Here is a 22664-nt window from a genome sequence, read left to right on the forward strand (position 1 = left end):
GCCTCATCGCCGTCGCTGAAGGCCTCAGCCCTGTACTCAGTACCACGCTAATCTACAGCCTGATCGCGACTCCCTGCGTAATTAAATATTCCAAGGCTTAGCTATGCGATATATGAAGAGTTGTTCGAATTTTTCCGAATTTCGCGATAAGTTGCACGTGGTACATACGATTTTGCTTTCGGACAACGATGAACTCTCTCATAGAACATCAAATCCTACGCTCTATTGCAGATGGATTCAAGCTCCTTGGCAATGCCGTGAACCCTTCACTATACCCATATCCCTGGTTCAGTACTCTCCACGCAACAAGGTGGCCCAAAACTCATTCTACTATTCGTTGTCTGACATGATATTCGTTCTCAGAATTTCGCTTTTATTTCAGTCTCATACTTTCCGCTTAGGCACACACTCGGTCCTTGGCTGGAAGACCTACATTGGCGGATTCTGCCTGATGTCATGGGGCGGGATGATCTTGTCCCATATCCTCCTCAACTTACCTCCACCTGTGCTCTATGCATATCAAGTTTGGGTCAACTATATCTCTGTTCACCTCTTTCTCACTTTAGTATTTTCCCGGATGTCTCCCCTTCTTGCTGATGCGGACCTCCTTTCGACGATGGATCTTCTTCTATTTCCCCTCGATGCCATGTTGCGAGTAAATGCTGTCGTGGGGACCTTGGATCATCTTTCACCTGGATCTCCGTCACATGAATCAATCAGTCCAGTCTTAATCAACAGTCCTTTGTTCCATTTCATTCTTGGGTGTACTGCTAGCGCCGGAGGAGGAGTGACCGCTGCTTCTCTCGGCGTATGGAACCCGAATTGGGGTTCTGGTGGGTTCACACCGGTTTTTCTCAGGAAAGGACCTAGATCCCCTCTGAAAAGCGCCTTCAGCACTCTTGATGTATGGGGAGGCGGTTTAGTTGGTCAGTCCTTTTTGTTAACTTTCACATCATTTCACTGTATTCATTGCGTGTTCATACTGCGGCAGCGGTTATATACGGCCTCTCCACATTTCATGTAGCCTTTCGTCCCCTGCTCTCTGTCCTTGCTCCTTACGCCTACGCTTTTGCATTGGTAGACATACAAGCTGTCAAACCATTTTCTTCTTCGGACGGCAAATGTCTTGCGGCAGCCGTTCTCATTGTGCTTTTTGGAACCCGAGCGCTCGCAGCCAAGCTACATGTTTCGGATCCTGCCCCCGCCGCAAACAAGAGTGAAAGCGATAGGACACAACTATAAACGCTTGTGCGGAGCGTGTCAGTATCTGTTCATCTATGTAACGAAATGATTCTATCTACATGCTTCTAAACTAAATTCTGGAACCACCGGGTAATAGTCAATTAGTTTGACTTGGACTCAAGTATTTGCGAGCGCAGAAGCACCTTCCCTCTCCCCTTTAGTATACCCCGGCCTCTTCAGCGAGATTTTACATCTTTCTCCCGCAATTACAGTCGAAGCTTACCTGCCTGCAGAGGGACGAACGATGTACTTCTTGCTTGTGCATCCAGCTTTCATATGATATCGCCCTTCGCCAGGTCTTTACTTAAATCTTTAGGAGTCGAACGGAACGTATTTATCTAACCTGGAAGCAATTGTGATATGTCAGATTCACCCGGCCAATAGAATTCCGACTACTTTCGCATAGACTTTGGTATGCTTTAGGTCTTCGCGCATCTCTCTACTTGTACTGGTGAGAGGAGAAATGAAAAGTAAGTAGGGCCCACTTTCGTAATACTCAGTCTCAACCTTAGTATCGAAGATGGTCTGCCGGTTTTCTGTGACATGTACGGTGTACGGCGTCGTCTGGACTTTGATCGAACACTACCCTTTGCGGTTCCCCTGTTCCTGAAATTGCGAAGCTATATAGGTCCACTCATGTATACCTTGAAGCATTGTAGGCTTCCAGGATGTTTTCTCATACACTACTCGCCTCGGTACTACTACTTGCTCGTCTCTCTCTTGGATACAAGCAGCCTTTTGAATATCTTGAGGTCCTGGAAGGTTTGGCCGCAGCGTTAGTACCCAAATTCCTGTTTGTAATATTTTTTTTATCTAATCACGGATCCTTTCAATAGATACGCAGATCCAGCGTCGGTCCTAGATGGGACACTATCCACACCTCTGTCTGTCGATGTTGTTGGTCGAGTTGACGCGACAACCACCTTTGTCGGGCAAGAGCTCAATACGGAATATCTCTTCGGTCTCTTCCTTCAAGGATCGGATGAAAACACGACACAGTTGATTGGGACGCCTCGTTCTGTCACAATCCAATCCTCTGTGGTCGAGCCGCCAGTCGCCGCCGTTAGCTACATTAGCGAAATGGCCTTCCCCACAGTGAACATGACCGTCCCTCTTCAGATTGACATGTTCATCGCGTTCGACAACGATATGAGAATTGTTTCCTATGATGCTATACTCCGGCGCGTGGGTGAATTCATGGCGTACACCGTCCCATACCTAGCACCTCAAATCGCTCAGGAATTAAACGCCACTACAACGAATGTAACTGAACTCATCGAACTCAAGACTGCGACCGATGTCTGTGCAGTGTCTACTCAATACTGCACCGGTGACAATCGGCAATATGAAACTCATGAAGTGTGTATGTCATTCATGACTGCGCTGCCATTTGGTGAATCATGGCAAGGTGGAATGAATACAGGTTGGTGTCGCTACATCCACAAAAGTAGGTCGTTTTATCTTCGATGTTCCAACCCATTTCTCATGAGACATCATCTCAGATATGGTCAAATATCGACCAGAGGTCCATTGTCCCCATATCGGACCGACTGGAGGTGACATGTGTATCGACCGCGATTACGCACAAGTCGTGGACACCAATCCATTCAATCAAACCCTTCTCGCGTACAATTCCAGCTATAACGCGGCCGACATGCAAGGCATTCCTACGTCTAATATCGCAGAACTAGTTAAGGTCCAAACCGAAACTGTTTCAATGACGACTGTCGCCTTCGTAAGTCGTTCGATAAGTTGCGCAAATCGTGTTGATCCTGATTTGTTCGTTTCGTTCAGTTTTCAGTTCCTGCAGTCCTTTACATGCTCTTCCTGTATATGATGAGCAAGGCCACTGGGTTTTTTCTTGGTCGACTTTCTGCTCAATATCGGGAGATGTGTTTTGACAATCAGAGAAATACTGTTACCTATGTCCTGGACACCCTCATCACTGGCGGCGTTCTCATCCTCCAGCTTATATCGTCACCTATCCTTGGGGACAAATACACTTTCGACAATGTGAACCTGCTAAAATCTGCTGCACTATTAATTTCTGGCTTGTACATCTTTGAACTCACATATCGACCGTCCATGCGATGGCCCTTGCTCATTCATCACTTTTGCACAATCTTCGCCATCGTTCTGCTCCTCAGTGTACTCGCTTACACGGGGCATCCGGCGCTCATTGCAGCTGGTGAAATTTGGCTATTCCAGGCTACCACAGAACAAACCGTCTTTGTTGGGCTCTTTATGTGTAAGCTCATCAATGTCTATCCTCCGTCTTATCTGAAATTGATCTTTGCGACCAGACCGTCTTCGTGCTCCGCTAAGGTGGACTCGGGATATGCTCCGGTTTGGAGCCGTTCAGTCCTTGTGAGTCTGCTTATATCGCCCCAATCATATGAAAACTGCTAAGAAACATTCTTTCAGTATCTTCAAAATCGGGTTCGCTGCATATCTTCTGGCCTTCTGGGCTCAAAAGCTCGAGCAATTTCATAGCACAGGAGACGATGTCGCTCTTTCTGTTATCCTTGTCACTATCATCTTGCTTCTGATGTGTACACAAATGTAAGCCTTGGTATGGATTATGCTTATATGTGCTTGACGCATCACATGTAGATATGGAGCCTGGGCTGTATGGTGTTTAGCTCGAAAGGTCAACACGTCAATGCAACACATCCAACGGCCAGACCCCCCGTCAAGATCTAGTACTGCTTCTACTTTCATTGAGGGCATTGATAAAGTCGACGTTTGAGACCGGCTTTCCATTCAGCAGATCTTCAATAGAGGTTTTCATATCAACTTTCCATTTACAAGCTTGGTTGTTGGCTATAACTTCGTGTTATCAGGGTTGTACGTGTTTATATAGAGCTTAGGTTTGCGATTTAGATATAATTTAAACGGTTTCTTGTTGCTCTTAGACAATTACATACTTACTTGCTGGATGTCGCTATGTCATTAATATCATATACCTGGAGAACATCAATGCCTTATGTGCTGTGGGTTGCGTCGTTATAAGATAGATAGATAGATATATATATACGCGGCTCCTATTCTGAAGGTCACTACTTCAGCCGTGACCTCCCGAGGCTCAAGGATGAGGACGAGGAAGATCAATGAAGACGTGTGGAGGATAGTGCCCCCCTCCCTGCCTCCTTATACTCTTTTTCCATTTCACCCACTAACTTACAAATTACTCCCTCCTACCTATACCTACCAGGCACATGCACAATGTCCGTGCTTAATCAAACCCTCGCGGTTAGACAGGTCCCCGTCGAGGCTTCCTTATGGAGCCTGACGTAGATGACAGTTTTCCCAACAAAGATACAGGTCCCTTTCCCAGTATGATAGTTCTACTACCCCTCTCACCAATACTGTCAGCATTCTATGCTGCTGAACTCCTTGAAATCTTGGAATGCAGATCACAGGAATACCAACAAGCACCTGGTTCAGAGGGCCAAGCTACACCGCCCCCAAACTTATTTATGTTCGTAGATGATGGAAAACTACATGTTTGCTCACACTCCCTAGAGCTCAACACAGCAATCCTCAAAGCCATCTGGATTGAAGTGATTGTACCCTGGGGGAGGAAGGTGGGCCTATCATATGACTTTGACAAACGCGAACTAATGCACTATACCCGACGAAAATGTGACAACAACATATCGCCCTCCATTACATTCGATGATGATGATGGCCAAACCCGCATCGTAGCACCGCAAGCAATAGTTCGATGGTTAGGAGTATATTTCGATCGGAAGCTACTCTTCAATCACCACGTCAGGACACTAGCAGGTAGCGCCGGTAAAGCAGTAGGGTCACTGATTATGCTTGCGAACACAGTCAAAGGTCTGTCTCCATACCACATGCGCATGATGTACAAAAGTTGCGTGATTCCAGTTATGACATATGCAAGCGCCGCATGGTGGACTGGAAAGAAAGCCCACGAAAGAATGCTGGAGAAAGTTCAACACCAAGGACTACGACTAATCTGTGCAGTATTCCGCACTACTCCGATCACTGCAATGGAGATTGAAGCATCCATCCCACCAATTCGGGTAGAGCTCAACCGCCTAAACCGGAACTGTGCATTGAGATTCAACAAGCTAAGTACATCCAACCCAATCATCCAACGCCTTGATGACACCTGGAGAGCAGGTCACCCACCGTCACACCCCCCTGCAATACATTACAAATTGAATCGGAAGGGAAAGAAAGACACAAGACGCACAACGCAATTACAGAATATAGCGCAACTTACAAGTTCTTCGACTGAACGCATTCTCCCATTTACAACACCGCCATGGCGGAGAGTCAAATCAGACTTCGGGAACCGACTTTGCCTTATACCGCCACCTCTGAAAGGGAAAGACGATGACAAGAAGAGATGGCAACAGAAATGCGTAGAAGAGCATAAAAAAAAGCTGAGTACTCTTCAGTCTTCTACACACAACATCTGCATATACACTGACGGCTCGCTCAAACCTGTTCATCGGGTTAAAAGAGCTGGAGCAGGACTTGTTGCATACCAGAGAAATCAGGAAATCTTCAGCCGTAGCATTGGGCTGGGAAACCATGCAGAATCATATGATGGAGAAATAGTGGCCTTGAGCTATGCGGCGGGAATGGCAACAGAGTTATCGACTGAAGACCCCCGAATAACTCACTGGCAATTTTTCACAGACAATGCATCTAGCATTGACACCATCTTCGATACATCACCGAAACCAGGCCAGCTATATTGCTCCAATTTCTACCACAAAGTGACGAAGTTTTTAGATTCCAATCCGGCACACACAGTTGAAGTTGCATGGGTACCCAGCCATGCAGGAATACAAGGAAACGAACGCGCGGACTTTCTTGCAAAAGCCGGAACTGAGAGAATAAGCGAGGCCACCTGGACTAGGTCCTTATCCAACGCTTATCGAATGAGCAGGGTACGAGCCGAAAAAGAATGGAAGAAATTGTGGGAACTGAGGTCTGTACATGGTCGTTTCGCTATTGCAAACCAAATACCGCCTTCTTTGAAGCCTACTTCCAGACTCAGAGAAACACCAAGAGAATTATTTGGACGCCTAATGCAATGTAGGACAGGACATGCATTCCTAGGCGAGTACTACTCTCAATTTGTCCCTAATAAGAACGTTGACTGCCCATGTGGCGAAGAATTGCAGACTCGAGAACATATCTTAAGGGCATGTCCAAAATATGAAGACTTCCGGTACATTTTACGGAAAGCATCAGAGGATATATGCCTGAAAGACATACTCGGGACCAGTGAAGGCATCGAAGCCCTGACTGAGTTTCTGAAAGAAAGCGGTGCCTTCACTGTGACAGGCAAACCGCGGTCCAAGCGTACGGAGATCAACTACATGCCACTAGGGATTTGGGAGGATTTAAACGCCATGTCTCGAGGGATGGAAGAGGAAGACATAACTCAGGAAGCAGATTGGAGAGACGAGATAGTTGACTCCAGCGATTCGGAAGCCGAGACGTGACCCTGAGCCAAACTGCGACTTCATTTTTATTTTCATTCTACAAGATTTGCACAAATGTGCAGTCGAGCACAGCACACTCTACCGCGACACCTACACAATACACTACAATATGACCCATAGCTACACCCACACTTGCAGACTCATCACCATGACCCAGAACCAAGTAACGGAGGCAGGCGACAAACTGTATTCATTGGGTCGCCGCGGCTCCCCGCGCCTTAGTACCATAGTCTTACTTGCTTGCGGTTAATAAAGAGTATAAAAAAAAAAAAAAAAAAAAGATGGTTCTACTACAGTACGATGTTCACTACATATGCACTAGCACACAGGTGAATAAACGAGATTCAAAAAAAAAAAAAAAAAAAAAACTACTTCAGCCTGTGGAACAGAATGCACGAGGCCAGAAAATCCAATGGTCCAAGAACACGTCAAGACAATGTTAGCAAGACACTGTAAAAATCGCAAAAATAATCTTACAAAGATGAGCACCGCAACATCCATATGGAATTATGCCTTGGAAAAGCGGAAAGTCGAGATTTTCTGAATCAGTTCTGTAGAGTTCTGTAAAGAATCGTCCTAATGGCTGGCCTCGCCGGTGAATATAGTGAATATACACAAATACACAATGCAGTATAACTATGTACGATCGCTATTATCACGCTGAGTCGTATACTTATTAGTGCTTTTTGTATTGTTCAACACAGTGCATCTTTGAAGTAAGGAAGTTTGTTCGAGAGATTCAGAGGCGTCAGCCATGTCACGGTGGCGGTATCGGTCTTGTCATTTCTTTTCTGATACAAACGCGAACATCAATTCCCTTCAGCTTCATCCTTACCTTTAGTCCCACTACCATTCTAAGTCATTTCGTGTCCTTCAAACCTTTTTCAGAACACAGTCACATACTGAACGATATCATGGATTCTGACGATGTTGGTATACCTCGGCATCATCGTCGTTGATTTGCTGTACTCATCATAATTCTTTCCAGATTGCGCCGATCGCCATTCTCATGGACGAACTGCGTTCTGAAGATGTTCAGCTGCGGCTAAACGCCATTCACAGCATTCCAACCATTGCTTTGGCTTTGGGGCCAGACCGTGCACGAGACGAGTTGGTGCCCTTCCTTCAAGACTCCATTGACGATGAAGACGAAGTTCTTCTAGCGTTAGCGGAAGAGCTAGGGAGGAGTTTTGAACAATACATTGGTGGCAGCGAATATGCGCATCTTTTGCTTGCGCCATTGGAGAATTTGTCGTCAGTAGAAGAAACCCTTGTTCGGGACAAGGTACGAGGCATTTCAGTCTTCTTCTCCGTTTAAAGCTTTACATGAGACCTACAGGCTGCCGAGTCAATCACAAAAATTGCGGCAGTGCTATCCAACGCTCAGATTGAGGAATATTGCATTCCTCTTTTGAAGCGCTTGTCCGGAGCTGAATGGTTTACTTCACGGACATCATCTGCTGCCCTTTACCCCGCTGTCTACGATAGAGTTCCCACTGCTATCCAAGACGATCTGCGCAAAGGGTACGCCGCCTTGGGGTCGGATGATACTCCTATGGTACGAAGAGCTGCCGCGAAATGGCTAGGTGTAAGTTATCTCAACATCTCGTTCAAAGCCAACATGAAGCTCACCACGTTCTATAGCCACTCCTCCTCAAGTTCTCTGATCCACACATCTTGTCCGACGCCCTTCCCATTTATCGTCGATTAGAGAGCGATGACCAGGATTCTGTTCGTCTCTTGACTGTGGAAGACCTAATCGCCATCGCCGGGAAGCTAAAGCAATCGGAAATTAAGGAGCAGCTATTGAAACAAATTCGACACAGTATTGGCGATAAGAGTTGGCGGGTTCGTTACATGGCAGCCACACATTTCAATGAGGCTCGTCCTTTTCGTGATAAAATCGGTTTCAATAAGGATTAATCGTTCTATAGCTTGCCAAAGCCGTTGGAAAAGAGATTACACGCGAAGAGCTTATTGGTCAATATGTGCAATTGCTCAAAGATAATGAGGCAGAAGTTCGAACAGCAGCTTCTTCTCAGATCCCAGGTAAGATTCTTCTTGTTGAAGTTGTGACGCTACTCGACGATTCTCCTAGGTTTTTCAGAGCTCCTGGAGAAGGAAGTCATTTTGGCTCGCATTGTTCCATGTGTTCGCGATCTCTCTCAAGATTCTTCTCAGCACGTCCGTGCCGCCCTTGCAATGCAAATAAGCGGTCTTGCCCCGCTTTTGGGTCGTGAATCGACTATTGAGCACCTGCTTCCCCTGTTTCTCCAACTATTAAAGGACGACTTCCCGGAAGTGCGACTCAACATCATCAGTAAATTGGAAATCGTGAATAATGGTACGGTCCCAGTTCTTCAATGTTCCACTGCCTTCGAACCTCACTTTATCCCAGTGATTGGTATCGAGCTGTTATCAGAAAATCTCCTTCCCGCAATCGTGGAACTCGCAGAGGACAAGTCATGGCGTGTACGTCAAGCGATTATTGAGTATATACCCCCACTCGCCAAACAGCTCGGAAAACCCTTTTTCGATGAACAGCTAGGCAATCTCTGCATGTCATGGCTGGGGGATACAGTGTACAGCATTCGTGAAGCTGCCATTGTGAATTTGAAGAACTTAACAGATGTTTTTGGTGTTGATTGGTCTCGCTCTGCGATTGTACCGAAGGTGATGGGTATGGGACAGCATCCCAATTATTTGTTTAGAATGACGACGGTACAAGCAATCACGGTCCGTTGGCCTCTTCCCGTTCTGTTTCATTTCAGCGCTCTCATTCGGTTTCGCAGATCATTATGCCGTCTCTGAATCTCGACATCGTACGCTCAGAAATCATCGAATCTCTTCTCCAGCTTGCCTCAGATCCCATCCCAAATATTCGCTTCAACGTTGCTAAATCTCTCGAAGTCCTTTTATCTGCATATGGAAACACACCTGAAGGGGAAGCGTTCGTTCAACAAAGGATTCTACCTGTCCTGGAACAGCAGAAAAATGATCAAGATGCCGATGTGCGATATTTTGCTGCTCGTGCTCTCCAAAAGGTTGCGGTGGTGACTTAATCAGTGAGTTGTATGTGATGTTCCTTGCACAGGGGATCTCACCTCTTTGTAGGTAGGATAGATTACAGATTACCTGGATATTCTTTAAAACGTATACACAATTGTAACTCGAATAATGACTGTTTTCCTCTTTAGTTGCACGATGCACTTGAACTTTTATTCATTCGTGTAAATCCCTCTCTAGACCGCAGACGTCGCTCCTCCCGTCGGTGGAGTGACAGCTCACTCTATCCGGCTTTTGACAGAATTCAATTTTCGAATCACATTCATCATTTTGCGGAAATTTCTCTGGTTGTAGATTTGAATCGTGGCCGTAACCATGTGAACCAAGGTAGGGAGATTTTTTTTGCTGGGTCGAATTTCAAGTTACTTTTACCTACTTTCAATCGCAGGCTTGCGTGTGTTGGGCGGAATGAACAGAGAGCTGCAGAAACTCTTCGACAAATCATCCTGCAGTCATAATTACAAATTCCCGAACCTAGAGCGACATATTCCATCAGCGGTCCAACGAAACCGCTTTGATCCTCTGATTTTGAGTAAATTAGAGCCAATTACAGCATAAGGTACTGTTTCCCATGATGATAAACTTCATAATCAGGGTATATAAACTCGTTGTTCGTTTTTATTGTTTCATCTCTCTCCCTCTCCTCTCTTGCACCAGTCCGCTGACGAATCTGTCCTGTCGCTCTTTTGAGACCCTTCTTTAGATTAAAATGACTGTCTTTAAACGCGTCGTTGCATTGTCCGTGCTTGCTCTTGCTATCGTCCCCTTTGTTTCAGCGGGGACCGTTGCTAGCAAAACCAACACATCTTCATCCAAAACCTCGGAGTCCTGCTCTAAATCAGAATTTTAGTGGGTTGGAATTTTTTTTTTTACTTCGCGATCTGAACGGAAAGGGTCTGTAGTTTCAAGGAAAAGGATTGTTGTTTACCCTCAGGCGGACCAACCCCGAGCAGCACTCATACGCCAACGCCTACTCCCCCTTCAGGAAAGTCTTGCCCCCCTAACGGTTGGTACTGGAACGACGAGAAGACCTGCTGTCTTCCTAAATGGCCCACGAGCACTCCCACGCCTACCCCCTCGAGCGCCCACCACACGAGCACGCACACCAGCCCCTCAAGTACACCTACCAGCACGCCTCCGCCTCAATGCTCCAATGGTTGGGATTGGATCAGCAGCTTGTTATGCTGCACACCCTCCTCTCCCAGCAAGCCCAGTAGCACTCCCAAGCCTTCCGCTACCCCCAACAAAGGAAATGGTCACCATTATAAACGTGCACATGTTGCTCGTGCAGTTCCTGCTTGCCCTAAGGGTCTCGATGCTTGCCCAATTGCGGGGTCATCTCTTGGAGACTACGAGTGTCTTGATACCTCAGCCGAGCTTGAATCTTGTGGCGGTTGTGCCTCAGTTGGGGAGGGTCAGGACTGTACTGCTATTGAAGGTGCCTGGAATGTAGGCTGTGACCGCGGTAGCTGCAAAGGTATGTAATTCCCCTATCAATGCAGGCCGAATTAAATTCTGATTCTTGTTTCGTAGTGTATTCCTGCTTTGCCGGATTCAAGCTGTCTTCTGATGGCACCTCCTGCATTGCGCTCTAGATTGTGGCTCTCCATCATATCGACCCGGCAACGTTATAGATTCTACATCTACTGATCGTACGGTCTTCAATCTTCCTATCATTTGCCCTACCTGTCTTTACTTCTCTTTTGATTCCAATGCTTGACTTGTTGCGCGATGACTCGTGTCACAAATGCTATTTATCGAATGCATTCTTGAGTTTTTCCGATTTACCTTCTTGGACGCAGAGTACATAGGTCTTTATCGTTTTAGGCTTTGATCTCGATTGTTTTGCATTATTACATCCGCGCGCTTCTACACAATTTCTAGTGTCTGATAGTGTTCGCCAACTGTTGTTGTTCCTTTTGTTCCTCTCTACCGTTACACTTGCGTGTGTGCGTTTAATCTTAGTCTTGGTCTGTCCTTAGATTCGTTGAAGCTAGTGGATGACTTCCTGTAAGCCTCGGCACAAACAATCTGAGTAAATAGTTCCTAAGCCAGTCTGATGAGGTCTGATGCGATAGACCGACAGTGAACACTGAATACGCTGGTCGCTTAAGCAATACGCAAGTGCACACTGCAAAATACTTCTGTCCGGACTAGTCCGGATGCTTCCATGGACCGTTAGTTTGCTTATTGGACGAGCTTGCTCAGGATGTTATGTAGAAAAAATGTACTGCACAGTTTTGAATCCACTGGCTCCGGGACTTTCATAATTTTCTGAGACGATTATTGAATGTTATACTTTAGATATAGCCCATTTGGAGAATAGATATTGCATACCAGGAATGTTACCTTCGAGGCTACCTCTCTGACTTTCATCAATCCTCCAGGAACAATGAAGGAACAAAATTCAATGCTTGAACAAGGTACGGAGGTCCAAGACAATATTCATAAGATCCTAAATATGTAGTTTTTGAGGAGCGTGGATGGAGAGAGAGAGCGTATAAAGTATTTTGAGTATGTAATATGTAAGTTACGCTTTGTTACGATGTTACATACATCGTAACGTCTGTAGCAGAGTTGTGTGTAATTAGGTGAATGCGATGATCAAAGCTGATCAAAGGTTCTAATAGATGGAGTACAATAAGGAAGATTGGAAGAAAAAAGAGTGCAATTATAACCGGACCACGGCAGACCAGGTTGTATATCCTTGATTTTGCTTGGATATTGCCCGACACGAGCAAAAAATTCACACTATGTATGTGTATCTATGTGTATTTGATTGCATGGAATTCATCTGTTCAAATTTTCTTACAGTATTTGTGGTAGTTGGAGGTGGGAGGAGGTGGGCAAGAGATCCCGTTTGGATATCTTGAATTACTATAGCAATCCTTGCGGGAAGTCATCCAGTGAGAACCAGATGTCACTGTATGTCCTTGGTCAGCGAAACAGCGAAGCGACTTGGTAAATTGTTTGTGCGAAATACGCGACAGTACATGACCACGTGATTCCCATTTGAGACATCTGGGACGCATATAAGGGCGCCAGAACCTGTTTTAATTTCTTAATCCCGAACCACGATCTTTCAAGCCTTCTTTCCTTCCTCAACGTCAACCGTCGCGCTAGTCGCCTTTCAGCCTGTCCCTTCAAAATCATCGCGCTCTTCCAAGATCTCAGCTTCCGCTCAACATGTTGTCTATCGCACGCGTCTTCGTTGCCTTCCATACTGCCGCGTATCTCGCCTTGGTCGGTTTCACGCCTTCCTTGAACATCGCTCTTGCAAATCCTCTACCTATGCCGTTGATGAAGAACTACAGCGCTTCCTACCCAGATGAGGCTGGTCCTCCTTCAAAGACTTTGAAAACTACATCCAGTCACAACTCTTCGCACTCGACCCACGCTTCTCGCAGTCTCCTCTCCACGCGTTCGATCGACCCTCGCCAACAAGATATTATTTCCGCGCTCACCATATATGTGTCTGATGCAGGTCTTCACGCAAATGATCTCCGTACGTGGGCACCTTGTCTGATTTACAAAACTTGTATCAATATATTCAATTTAGAGCAATGCGCTGCATCTTGCCCTGGTTCGCCTGAAGCGCAACAACAACCGTCTGCTTCCTCTTTGTCACTTTTCAGTAACAGTCTACTCGGCTTTCAACACACAGTTAGTGATAAAGGTCTCGCCTACTTTGACAAAAATAGCGGCTTGGAGGTATTAATTCGAAAAATCATCGACGAGACCAAGTATATTCTCAATTACACCAACGATCTCGTCCAATGTTATCCTCTACTCAGCGCACTTCTCGGTCCCAGTACGTTTTGGTTTCGTTCGCTAGCTCTCCATCATAATTAACCTGTCTTGTCAGTTGTGTACGAACTTAAGTGTATTATTGAATGGCTACTCGATATATGCGAGGACGCCACTGACGCCACGCTCAACGCATTAGCGCCTTCGCTGAGGGCTCTCCTAGGGCAGTTTGGAGACTGTCTTTTGGGCACATGCTTGTTATAAGTTTAGGGTTCTGGTATCTTTTTATCTCTCTCGCCCACTGTATCACATTACTAGTCCGATTCCTAGCTCTAGATTTGGTTTGTAGCGTTTCTTCCTGGTATGTACGATACAAAGTATATACCCTCCTATGCGTACTATAGCCTGATGGCATATATAATCGTTCCAAAGAAAGAGTAACGGAGTGCATTATGAGTGCATTATTATCTGTCACTAAGTATGTAAAGTAAAGTAAGTTTAAAAAGTACAATGTATGCATGAATAGACGATAGTGTAGTGGTTACTGTACATGTCCGTACTACTTGGCTCGCGGAAGACAAGTAGATGACTACTCGTCTGCTAACCATTGCGAGGCTATAGGACCTATTATAGGCAATTGAAACCGTGATAGCCCATTCTGCGACGCGTCGATATAAGCCCTGAAACTATAGGCGGAGAAATCAGCGGAGACAGCAATTTTGAACAGGTTTAACTGACGCCATGTAAAGTTGACCAACAAATATCAGGACTGTGACGAACGTTCGGAACCATTGTGGGAATTGCAAGATAGAGAGAAAAGCTCGGAAAACAATGATAGGCGTTGTAAATAGCGCAGATTGGTAGCCTGAACTCAAAATTAAATAGTCTGAAGACACAATTGTATTCCGAACTCGTACCGTGAAACCGAACGTAGTCATTCTGCGTTTCGATGATGAGGACTGCCAAAGCTATTCAAGGTGATTTTATTAGGCTAACATCTATTTTATAAGCCGATGCCGATTACGCACCAGAAAGAGGGCCCAAAATATAGGCGAATGCAGACAACATATCTACCCGCGTTCCATATCGAGTTTCCCATTGATTGTGGCTCTCTAGTTCCTCAGACGCAGAATTACCAGATCCACCGGCTTGTGAGTCATTGAATGTTGGAATACCCCCAGATTGGTAGGAGACACCTTGTGAGGACTGTTGATGTGGAAACCATGGTCGGCTTTGAGAAGGTCCCTTTGTGGCAGAAGTCTTTGAGCGCCCAGAGTACGCTGGGTCATCAGGAGGGGGCATCTTAATGCAAATGAGCTGATGTATCAACAAGGAGAGTAGGAACTCACATAAGGAGCGAATGACGCAAGATTATTAGAACTCATAGCGATGTGTTGGCTCAAGTATTATCGCAGAAATGAGTAGCGGTGAGTATAGAAGCCTCAAAAATGCAGCCGCGCAGACAAAAGTACTTTAAATGCTCTCAATCGTTGTTCTGTACTTCAGTGTTCAGTGTTCACCGCGCGGCCTAATGGGAGTAACGAATCAGACGGCTTACGTCAGTCTCTCGGCATGTAAAACTCACGTGGTACTTTACAGTTTTCATCGGTGGCTTGACCCACGAATTTTGTAACCCTCACATCGAAGCCGCCCGCAAGTCCGAAGTCGCTATCAAGGTTCGTAGTCTGTGCGTATCTTGCGCAAATTGGTACTAACCCTCTGCGCTCAGCTTTCAACCCTTGGCTTCCCAAAATGGTGGGTTTTTATCTCGGATAAAGTTGTTGTGGTAGATTGGCAATCCAAGTTCGATAAGAGAGCTGACTGCTATATTCCTCCATTCCCTGTCTTTATGTGCACACCCAGGCCGATTCAGCCCCCGTCACCCTTCGCACACGGAAATTCATCACCAACCGTCTCCTCGCCAGACGTCAATTCGTCCTTGATGTCTTACACCCATCCCGACCAAACGTTTCCAAGGAAGAGCTTTCTGAAAAGCTTGCCGCCATGTACAAAACCGACAAGAAGCGTGTTGTAACTTTTGGTTTCCGTACGGCGTTTGGTGGAGGTCGAAGCACTGGATTTGCTTTGATCTACGATGACGAGGACAGTCAGAAAAAGTTTGAGCCGAAATATCGTCTAGTTCGAGTGCGTGTATTTTTCCTTGTAGCTTTGAGGACTTGATAGGCTGATGAACGTTTACAGTCAGGACTCGCGACCAAGGTTGACAAACCTTCTCGTAAGCTACGGAAGGAGCGTAAGAACCGGGCGAAGAAGGTATATACTATACTCCATTCAGCTCTGAGGCTTATATTCCTGCGTACTGACAATCTAACCATCAGTTCCGTGGTACACAAAAGATCAAGGGCTCCGAACCCGCCAAGAAGGGCAAGTAAATTATTCGCCGATGGGTCATTGTTCAATCTCCTTCCCTTTTGCGTTATCACGCTGTCTTGGATTGCATTTTTTGCATGCATTGGGTACCTACCTTTTAACTTGATTGCTTGCGAACCATTTCCATATGCTTTGTCGTATCATTACAACCTCATGAATCCATGCGATATGCCCTCTTGACAGTCGAAATAACTGTTCGAACCCCAACGGTAGTCTTTCTCCAGTTTATCTCTCGGAGACCAAACCTATTGAGGTTCACCCTCAAAATGACTTCGGAGAGTGACATAACAGTGAGATCGATTATTTGTATTATTATCATACTGGATATCATGGTCCCAGACTTGTGGCTGGTTCACGATTACTATATGAGCTTCTCTATTCCTATCTTTTATGCCTTCCCGCCCCATCTATGTCACAAAGATCCTAAATATCGTCGCACTTTCCGGCTCCAAAGTCGCCTCTCGAAACTTGACCAGCAGCCACAAGTGCATTCGCCAACCATACATGCAAATCAATCAAACAAAGCGTACAGTTTTTCTATTTTTCTGTGCGGTGTCTGACGATTGGACTGGTTCCTCTAAACGCACTCGTTTATGGCTGGTTGTAATTTGTGGTGACGATTCGTTAAGATGAGGAAGACGGAACAGTGGAAAGTTGCCTCGCGGTGTGGCCACTCCAGGGTGGCCATGGGATTCGATGAACTCCGGATTCTGAAAGATTTATGAATGATCTGTCCTGTCGTCGATATTGGCGTCAGCTTACTGCAATGAAATGTCGCATTCCTGCTTCCTCTAAAAGTTTTGGCGCCTTGCCTGGGATGCTTTTTAGCTGTTGCCGTCGTTCCATCATCTTCTCTTCGGCGGTTCCCTGTATGACTAGGGTTTTCACTTTAAAAGAAAAACGCTCCTTGAATCTCATTGACCGGAATCCCTATGTACGGTACGTACCGGTGACAGGCTTGACTTGACCAATACGATGTGCTCGCTTTATTGCTTGGGATTCAACATCAGCCTGCCATACTGGCTCGCAGAATATGACTCGCGACGCAGAGACCAAGTTTCTGTGAATGCGTTGACCCAAATAAAAGATTGGCACCATGATTATTACACTCACAAGCCTCGGGCTCCGTGTTTCAGTTCCATGAGAAAGACTCGAAAAGTGGTCGAAGTTTCGAAGGTCAGGACAAGTTGCTCTCGCTCCAAGGCTGAAGTCTGACTTGTAAATTGTAGATTCTTGACTTGGAGGAGGTTAAGGGCCTCATGAATGTGGGATAGAGTCAACGGGGAGTCAGAAAAGATCAGGAACTTTTCTTCCACAGAGTGTTTCTGGACCTGTAGCGTATGAGAAGATTGAGTAAACATTGATGGATACATGATCCAAATGGGTTTCACCTCCTCTAAGATGTAGTTGAGCTTACTCGAAGCAGTGCTCTGGACATGGGCATGGGCAACTGGTGACTGATGCAGCAAAATGGAGTTCCGATTCATACTTGCAGGAATCTTGATCTTGAGGGAGCTGGAGCCAGCTGGACTTCCGTTTTCCTCGAGTGCATCAAGGCGAGCCAATGAGGCCTGTAAATCTTTCCGCATTTCACGTATCCGATGGTCCCGATCATTTGATGATGCTTTCTTTTTTGCAGTCCGTGTTTTGAAATCGCTCGAAACGACAGGAAAAGCTGGCTTCTTTTCTTTTTCTTTTCGTTTCTCTTTCTTCTGCGTGAGCTCTTCAAGAATGAGACGATGCCGGACATCAATTTCGCCCATTTCCCGTCCGAAGGAGCATAGTTGAACCTCGTCACTTAGAGGCCAACGATGAACTCGCTGCTGCAGTTGGAGGAGACGGTCCGCGGGGATAAGATGATCAGGTAGTCCAGACCATTCCTTCAGGATTGGAGAAGGAATATTGATAACAAAATAGGGCATGTAATCATGCATTTGAATCAGGTTCCAAAGATTATTTTGAGAGGCTATACGGCTATGCATTGCACGAAGGAAGAATCTAATCAGTATTAGAGGTCTGTGAGATGGGTTCGGATCATATTCACGAGTGCTTCAGTGCTTTTCGCACTTGAACTACATCACACTCAGGTATATCCTTTTTCCCTTCTTTGACTTTCGATAGTAATTCTTCGGCCTGTTTAACGATATCCTTGATATTGTAGAGTTTCGAATCTACCGACCAAAACATCAATCTGGGTGTAGTGAGTTATCCTGTGTCGAAATGTAATAATCAACTTGAAAGTTAGCATTACATACTGTGACATATTTTTTACTGTAAGTTGGAGATATTCAGCATTCTGTAAGAACCTTCATGCATTGGTAAGTTGCCACAAAGCAGAGACGGACATGAACTTACAGTAGGGTGGAATAGATAATCCTATAAATCATCCATATCAGCTCCTGTTTGTTAGAGACTTGTATACGTACTCGGTCTTTGCGTTCAGAGTCTATTGCATTGAGTGCTATCCCAGCTTGTAAAGCATTGTAGGATATGGTCATGAGTGGATCCAGATCTAACAATACAGACTCTTGAGTAAGCTTGGGGAGGGTAATTTCCTTCTCTACATCAGAAATTCTGCAGGTAGCACACAACAGTAGTTGGTGAGTGTATTCAGATAAAATTGCACAAACGACAAACTGATGCCGAATCATCATTTCTCTCATGATCTGAACTAGAATATCAACCCCCCCTGGCAGAGGACCCTTTTCGGTAAACAACGCATCCTTAATGTGCGTCCTAATTACTTGACCATCCGCTAAAAACTTGACACCGATGAATTGGGAGATCATGGTCATTAATTTAGTGATATCTCGATTGTCGGAAGCATTCCAGATACGAGCTGAGATACATGTATGAGGTTTGGCCAGGGATAGCTCAAACCGCTCACCGCTATTCAATAAAGAGCATTCATCTTCTAACTCTGATAGTGACTGAGGTGGCGTATGTTTTGGACTTTCGTTGATCTCCTCAGTGCCCGACTCCCCAAAGCTCAAGCCAAGCAGATTTGTCGTAGGTGTTCCGGTAACAATCCATCTTGCCTGCACGCTGACTTGCTGCGCGAAAGGGGTAAATCGTGTCGAAAGCGATGAAGAGATATGTCCCTCGTCAATGACGAGTCGTTTCCACCGTATTTGCAACAGTGGCGAGATGTCTGGTGGTTTGCATCTGCATCGAGGAGAAATGCAGAAATCTTCTATTCCGAAACACTTGCACAATTTCCAAGTATGAGCATTAGCAATGTTAGCTTTTCGGTCTTCATCGCAAAATCCTATTCAAGTTCTACATCAACGTTGCAGAAATGGATAACGACATCTTACTTGAGTACGTTATGAGGATAATCTGCAAACAAGATATCAATCAGATTATCAAACATCCGTACGGGAGCCAAACCATACATCGTAGTTCGCAGCAAGATCCCTTGCTGAAGGAAGGACTGTGTTTGATCGTACTATGAGGACCCTGGGCATCTCTTTGCAATGCTTGTGGATCTCCCTGTCCCATTGACTAATCAAGTTAGGGGGAACTACAATCAGTGTTGCAACTGAGAGATACATTACTCGAGGTCCGGGATTATCTCGACCACGATCGCTTGTACGAAAATCGGTGAGAGTGTAATCATCCTGAAAGTGGAAATAGAAGGGAAGGTTTTCCTTCTGCAATTTCCGCAATGATTCGAACGCTGGTAGATCGAATGTTTCGGAAAGATGCCGCTGTCTTTCCTTTAGGGCTACACCTGTCGCCGTGCTTGTGTCGGGGACACGGATATCAGGATTGGAGCAGAGTTGATGAAGTAAGAGCTCTCGAAATGAGGGTACTCGAGATTCTGAGCTCACTTCAGTCATCTTTGCTTTCCGTGGGAATCGTTCTCGGAGTGAAGAAATTTCACCAGAGGGAAAGCGTTGGAAGGCTAGAGGGGTCAAGACTGGTCGAGTGTCGATGACTGACTCTTCTGGTTTTGAAAGCTGTTTCATTGTCCCAAGGACGAGAGCCAGTATTATAAGAGTTTTTCCAGTTCCTAAGTCCAAATCAGTAAGGGACAGGGATTGAGCACTGTTGAGATAAGAGCATCATACCTAACTCTTCACAAAGCACACCACCAGGTGGCAACGAGACCATACTCTTTTCCCGTAAAATTTCCGTTGTACCCGGCTGATAATAAAATATACTTCCGTCCATAGTCTTCAACGTCAAGTAAAGCGGATTGGGTGTGCTCAGATGGGCGTGTTCCTCGCGTTCTAGCATTGTTGCCACGGACTCTCGCTGATAGCGGAGCAACAACGATCGTAGCCCTAAACTCTCCCCAATAGCATCACCAGGATCCAATAGTCGTGACACCAGAGACGAGCTGTTTTTTAGTTTTCCTGGAGTGGGTGAGGGAATATTCGCATATATTTCAGCAAGCTGTTTTCGGTCCTGGGAAACGACCAAATGAGTCAAATGTCGGTGCAAGTATCGAACCCACAGCGGGTAGATAGACAGCAAAGAAAGACTCGAAAGACTTACAGTTAAATTACTCAATATCGAGGGAGGGTTGTGATTCAAGTCTGCAGTTCCGAAACTCCAACTTGATTGATCTCGGCGGATTTGTGGAAGCAATATTGACATGTGTCGCCTAGCTAGGCCATGCCCTTGAGCGTTTTCACGCTTTCGAGCATGGTAGCTCAAACTTCCATTCATGCCAGGCAAATCGTATGGTACAAGATAAATTCGGATCACGAGTGATGGCATGTCCGAATGCACATTGTTAACACAGAAAGTCGCAACCATTAATCGCTGGCTTGTTAATATTTGGAGGGACTCGATCAGGTTCTCAGAAGACGCCTGGACCTTGCCATTGAGGTCAACTTCATTGAAGAGATGCCAGCCGTCTTCAGCATGAGTATTGCAGCACAGCATATTTTTAGACTTCAGTTCAATTTGAACTGTTCCTGCTTGCAGAAGGTTGCATAGAGCAAACGGGCTTGACGACGCAGAGGTAATAGAGCGGGGGGACTTTGCAGAATACGGGAGACAACCACACAAACAGATAGAAGTATTCATCTTGTGGAGGAACGAAAGAAAGCTGAAAAATACACAGCTTTGTCACCGTGAGAATCAATGCACTTCCCAGCCACGATACACTACTATGTGGACTAAGACCCAGAGTTACAACGCTTCAATTTCGGAAAAACACATACTGGGTGAAATATGTAAAACAGATAATAATATCGATGATACAGTGTCATTCGTCAAAACAGCCAACGTCAAATCAAAAGACTATGGTTGAGGCCCAAAATGAATGTGAAAGAATAATCGAAGGAGAAGCGGAGCAATAATAACATATGTATGCGTGACGGATTCCGAAAGAGAGAAGAGAAAAAGAGCGGTTATTTGCGTGAGCGAAACTATGTACTTACCGTCACAGTCTGACCAAAATAAAACAGGATAGTTACAGCAAACTGTTACGAAAGACCTCAAACCCTTCCACTTATGCTACTGACTCGTCTTGAGCCTGCCATGAGCCTTTCACCCCAGAAATCTGAACTTGTCTCGTAGGCTAAGCATTCTAATGGAACCATGCCCGTCTCTCCCTTACCATTCGAACAAAATACCCACCCATCATCATACTCTTGCAAAACGTTCAGCACCTCTCCGTTCAGAACTGTCAGTTCATCTGGTAGATTCGGAACAAATGTGCATCGCACGGCTGCTCGGTTGACAACATTAGAAATAGCGGTCCGAGGAGTGAGGCCAGGAGTTGTCGGAGCGTTATTGTACGAAGCCGCAGGGGTTGCGGGAGCGGCGAAACCTGCGACTGCACCCCTCGTACCATTGCCAGCACCGTTCAATGTGGGAGTATACGCATATCCATCTCCATAGCTGGGATTTACCATGCTCATCGTTGGTTGTGCACTGGCTCTATCGGGGACGATGAAAGCTTCAGGGTTGGGAGCAGAGAATCCATTGAGCCATCTCGCGGTGGTTCGCTTCCGCTGCCTGCGCATCACCATGCATCGGCGTCCAATAAGAACAGCAGCAGCGGTCACCAAAACTAAAACACCGATAGCTATGGCTGCGACGGCACCTCCGCTGAGTTCAGAGGTGCTCCCGTTTGACTCGGCGCCGATCACATTCTCAGTCGAACCTGTTGATGTTGCTGATGAGCTGGCTACAGCTGAGGCAGAAGGTGAAACTGAGGTCGTTGAGACAGAAGTGAACTGAGAGAAGGAGGAGATCGTTGATGACAAGGTTGAAGACGAGGACCGTATGATAGAGGCGCTTGATACAGACGCACTAGCAATAGTCGATGGCGTCGAACTTTTGACAGTAGTGGAAAGTCTGGAACTGCTCGAAGTTGTTGCAGCAGAGATGGTGGAGATTTCGGTGAGTGTTACAGGTCCGGTCAAGGATTCAACTTCGCCATCAACCGTAGCGACCGCTGTGGCTCTAGGATCTAGGAATGGACGTCGTTTGCGAAGGAATTCCCGCGCAGCGGGTAAGTGTCGTGGTCGTTGTTCATTTAGCATGGATTAAAGAATGGACTGCAGTCGGCGTAGAGAAACACAACGCCAGTCGACAGCGATAGTTATAGTTATCTCAGATTGAAGGCCTACTGCGATGTTAGCAAGAAAGCAAAAAATATTGTTAAACATACCAGGTTGTTTACCGTCGAGGTAGTAGAAGGCGAGAAAGATTGAAAGAATCATCATCATCAAAATAAATGAAGTAGCAACCGTTGCGGCACGA

The 22664-nt window shown here is 45.8% G+C and overlaps 10 protein-coding genes across 10 annotated transcripts; 7 read left to right on the forward strand and 3 right to left on the reverse strand.

Moving 5' to 3' along the window:
• Window positions 1-71: 71 nt before the first annotated feature.
• On the forward strand, window positions 72-1551 carry C8R40DRAFT_275022 (uncharacterized protein). Its single transcript, XM_046234562.1, has 3 exons — window positions 72-310; window positions 364-926; window positions 992-1551. The coding sequence occupies exons 1-3, from the start codon at window positions 189-191 to the stop codon at window positions 1240-1242; spliced, it is 936 nt and encodes a 311-aa protein (XP_046091805.1). The 5' UTR covers window positions 72-188; the 3' UTR covers window positions 1243-1551.
• C8R40DRAFT_275697 (uncharacterized protein) lies at window positions 1443-3122 on the forward strand. Its single transcript, XM_046234563.1, has 4 exons — window positions 1443-1712; window positions 1763-2017; window positions 2079-2689; window positions 2745-3122. The coding sequence occupies exons 2-4, from the start codon at window positions 1911-1913 to the stop codon at window positions 3077-3079; spliced, it is 1053 nt and encodes a 350-aa protein (XP_046091806.1). The 5' UTR covers window positions 1443-1712; window positions 1763-1910; the 3' UTR covers window positions 3080-3122.
• A 1103-nt stretch (window positions 3123-4225) lies between these two features.
• Window positions 4226-5488, forward strand: C8R40DRAFT_1081465 (uncharacterized protein). Its single transcript, XM_046227148.1, has 2 exons — window positions 4226-4972; window positions 5029-5488. Exons 1-2 carry the CDS (start codon window positions 4524-4526, stop codon window positions 5033-5035), a joined length of 456 nt encoding a protein of 151 aa, XP_046091807.1. The 5' UTR covers window positions 4226-4523; the 3' UTR covers window positions 5036-5488.
• A 2160-nt stretch (window positions 5489-7648) lies between these two features.
• Window positions 7649-9796, forward strand: C8R40DRAFT_1165653 (Ser/Thr protein phosphatase 2A regulatory subunit A; the record flags this gene model as incomplete). The annotated part of the gene is made up of 8 exons (XM_046230731.1): window positions 7649-7663; window positions 7723-8019; window positions 8074-8322; window positions 8379-8582; window positions 8669-8783; window positions 8833-9078; window positions 9133-9470; window positions 9527-9796. The coding sequence occupies 8 exons, from the start codon at window positions 7649-7651 to the stop codon at window positions 9794-9796; spliced, it is 1734 nt and encodes a 577-aa protein (XP_046091808.1).
• Window positions 9797-10509: 713 nt separating this feature from the next.
• Window positions 10510-11395, forward strand: C8R40DRAFT_1033446 (uncharacterized protein; the record flags this gene model as incomplete). Its single annotated transcript, XM_046223340.1, has 3 exons — window positions 10510-10649; window positions 10703-11277; window positions 11334-11395. 3 exons carry the CDS (start codon window positions 10510-10512, stop codon window positions 11393-11395), a joined length of 777 nt encoding a protein of 258 aa, XP_046091809.1.
• Window positions 11396-12872: 1477 nt separating this feature from the next.
• C8R40DRAFT_276019 (uncharacterized protein) lies at window positions 12873-14030 on the forward strand. The gene is made up of 3 exons (XM_046234565.1): window positions 12873-13305; window positions 13360-13611; window positions 13666-14030. Exons 1-3 carry the CDS (start codon window positions 12987-12989, stop codon window positions 13809-13811), a joined length of 717 nt encoding a protein of 238 aa, XP_046091810.1. The 5' UTR covers window positions 12873-12986; the 3' UTR covers window positions 13812-14030.
• Window positions 14031-14136: 106 nt separating this feature from the next.
• On the reverse strand, window positions 14137-14849 carry C8R40DRAFT_1033752 (uncharacterized protein; the record flags this gene model as incomplete). The annotated part of the gene is made up of 4 exons (XM_046223364.1): window positions 14137-14233; window positions 14286-14412; window positions 14465-14515; window positions 14576-14849. 4 exons carry the CDS (start codon window positions 14847-14849, stop codon window positions 14137-14139), a joined length of 549 nt encoding a protein of 182 aa, XP_046091811.1.
• Window positions 14850-15145: 296 nt separating this feature from the next.
• C8R40DRAFT_275889 (ribosomal protein S24e-domain-containing protein) lies at window positions 15146-16169 on the forward strand. Its single transcript, XM_046234564.1, has 5 exons — window positions 15146-15223; window positions 15277-15302; window positions 15411-15692; window positions 15750-15821; window positions 15887-16169. The coding sequence occupies exons 2-5, from the start codon at window positions 15300-15302 to the stop codon at window positions 15938-15940; spliced, it is 411 nt and encodes a 136-aa protein (XP_046091812.1). The 5' UTR covers window positions 15146-15223; window positions 15277-15299; the 3' UTR covers window positions 15941-16169.
• A 284-nt stretch (window positions 16170-16453) lies between these two features.
• On the reverse strand, window positions 16454-20705 carry C8R40DRAFT_1033422 (P-loop containing nucleoside triphosphate hydrolase protein; the record flags this gene model as incomplete). Its single annotated transcript, XM_046223339.1, has 14 exons — window positions 16454-16648; window positions 16701-16825; window positions 16886-16998; window positions 17052-17269; window positions 17330-17912; window positions 17983-18129; window positions 18194-18234; window positions 18294-18314; window positions 18365-18512; window positions 18576-19206; window positions 19256-19277; window positions 19334-19953; window positions 20012-20351; window positions 20442-20705. 14 exons carry the CDS (start codon window positions 20703-20705, stop codon window positions 16454-16456), a joined length of 3468 nt encoding a protein of 1155 aa, XP_046091813.1.
• Window positions 20706-21475: 770 nt separating this feature from the next.
• On the reverse strand, window positions 21476-21634 carry C8R40DRAFT_1023691 (uncharacterized protein; the record flags this gene model as incomplete). The annotated part of the gene is made up of 1 exon (XM_046223044.1): window positions 21476-21634. A coding segment is annotated over one exon (159 nt), but the record flags the coding sequence as incomplete, so codon positions are not given.
• Window positions 21635-22664: the final 1030 nt, after the last annotated feature.

The sequence above is a fragment of the Lentinula edodes genome (genome assembly GCF_021015755.1).
Source record: "Lentinula edodes strain Le(Bin) 0899 ss11 chromosome Unknown C8R40scaffold_2, whole genome shotgun sequence".
Taxonomy (NCBI): domain Eukaryota; kingdom Fungi; phylum Basidiomycota; class Agaricomycetes; order Agaricales; family Omphalotaceae; genus Lentinula; species Lentinula edodes.

Excerpts from the sequence above, each read along its gene's own strand:
- C8R40DRAFT_275022 (XM_046234562.1), top strand. The coding sequence starts at position 189 with ATGAACTCTCTCATAGAACATCAAATCCTACGCTCTATTGCAGATGGA. Across the intron at positions 311-363 it reads AGTACTCTCCACGCAACAAG|AATTTCGCTTTTATTTCAGT; the intron begins GTGGCCCAAAAC and ends ATTCGTTCTCAG. Across the intron at positions 927-991 it reads ATGGGGAGGCGGTTTAGTTG|CGGTTATATACGGCCTCTCC; the intron begins GTCAGTCCTTTT and ends ATACTGCGGCAG.
- C8R40DRAFT_275697 (XM_046234563.1), top strand. The coding sequence starts at position 1,911 with ATGTTTTCTCATACACTACTCGCCTCGGTACTACTACTTGCTCGTCTC. Across the intron at positions 2,018-2,078 it reads CTGGAAGGTTTGGCCGCAGC|ATACGCAGATCCAGCGTCGG; the intron begins GTTAGTACCCAA and ends TCCTTTCAATAG. Across the intron at positions 2,690-2,744 it reads GTGTCGCTACATCCACAAAA|ATATGGTCAAATATCGACCA; the intron begins GTAGGTCGTTTT and ends ACATCATCTCAG.
- C8R40DRAFT_1081465 (XM_046227148.1), top strand. The coding sequence starts at position 4,524 with ATGGAGCCTGACGTAGATGACAGTTTTCCCAACAAAGATACAGGTCCC.
- C8R40DRAFT_276019 (XM_046234565.1), top strand. The coding sequence starts at position 12,987 with ATGTTGTCTATCGCACGCGTCTTCGTTGCCTTCCATACTGCCGCGTAT. Across the intron at positions 13,306-13,359 it reads TCTTCACGCAAATGATCTCC|AGCAATGCGCTGCATCTTGC; the intron begins GTACGTGGGCAC and ends TATTCAATTTAG. Across the intron at positions 13,612-13,665 it reads CAGCGCACTTCTCGGTCCCA|TTGTGTACGAACTTAAGTGT; the intron begins GTACGTTTTGGT and ends CTGTCTTGTCAG.
- C8R40DRAFT_275889 (XM_046234564.1), top strand. Across the intron at positions 15,693-15,749 it reads CGAAATATCGTCTAGTTCGA|TCAGGACTCGCGACCAAGGT; the intron begins GTGCGTGTATTT and ends GAACGTTTACAG. Across the intron at positions 15,822-15,886 it reads GTAAGAACCGGGCGAAGAAG|TTCCGTGGTACACAAAAGAT; the intron begins GTATATACTATA and ends TCTAACCATCAG.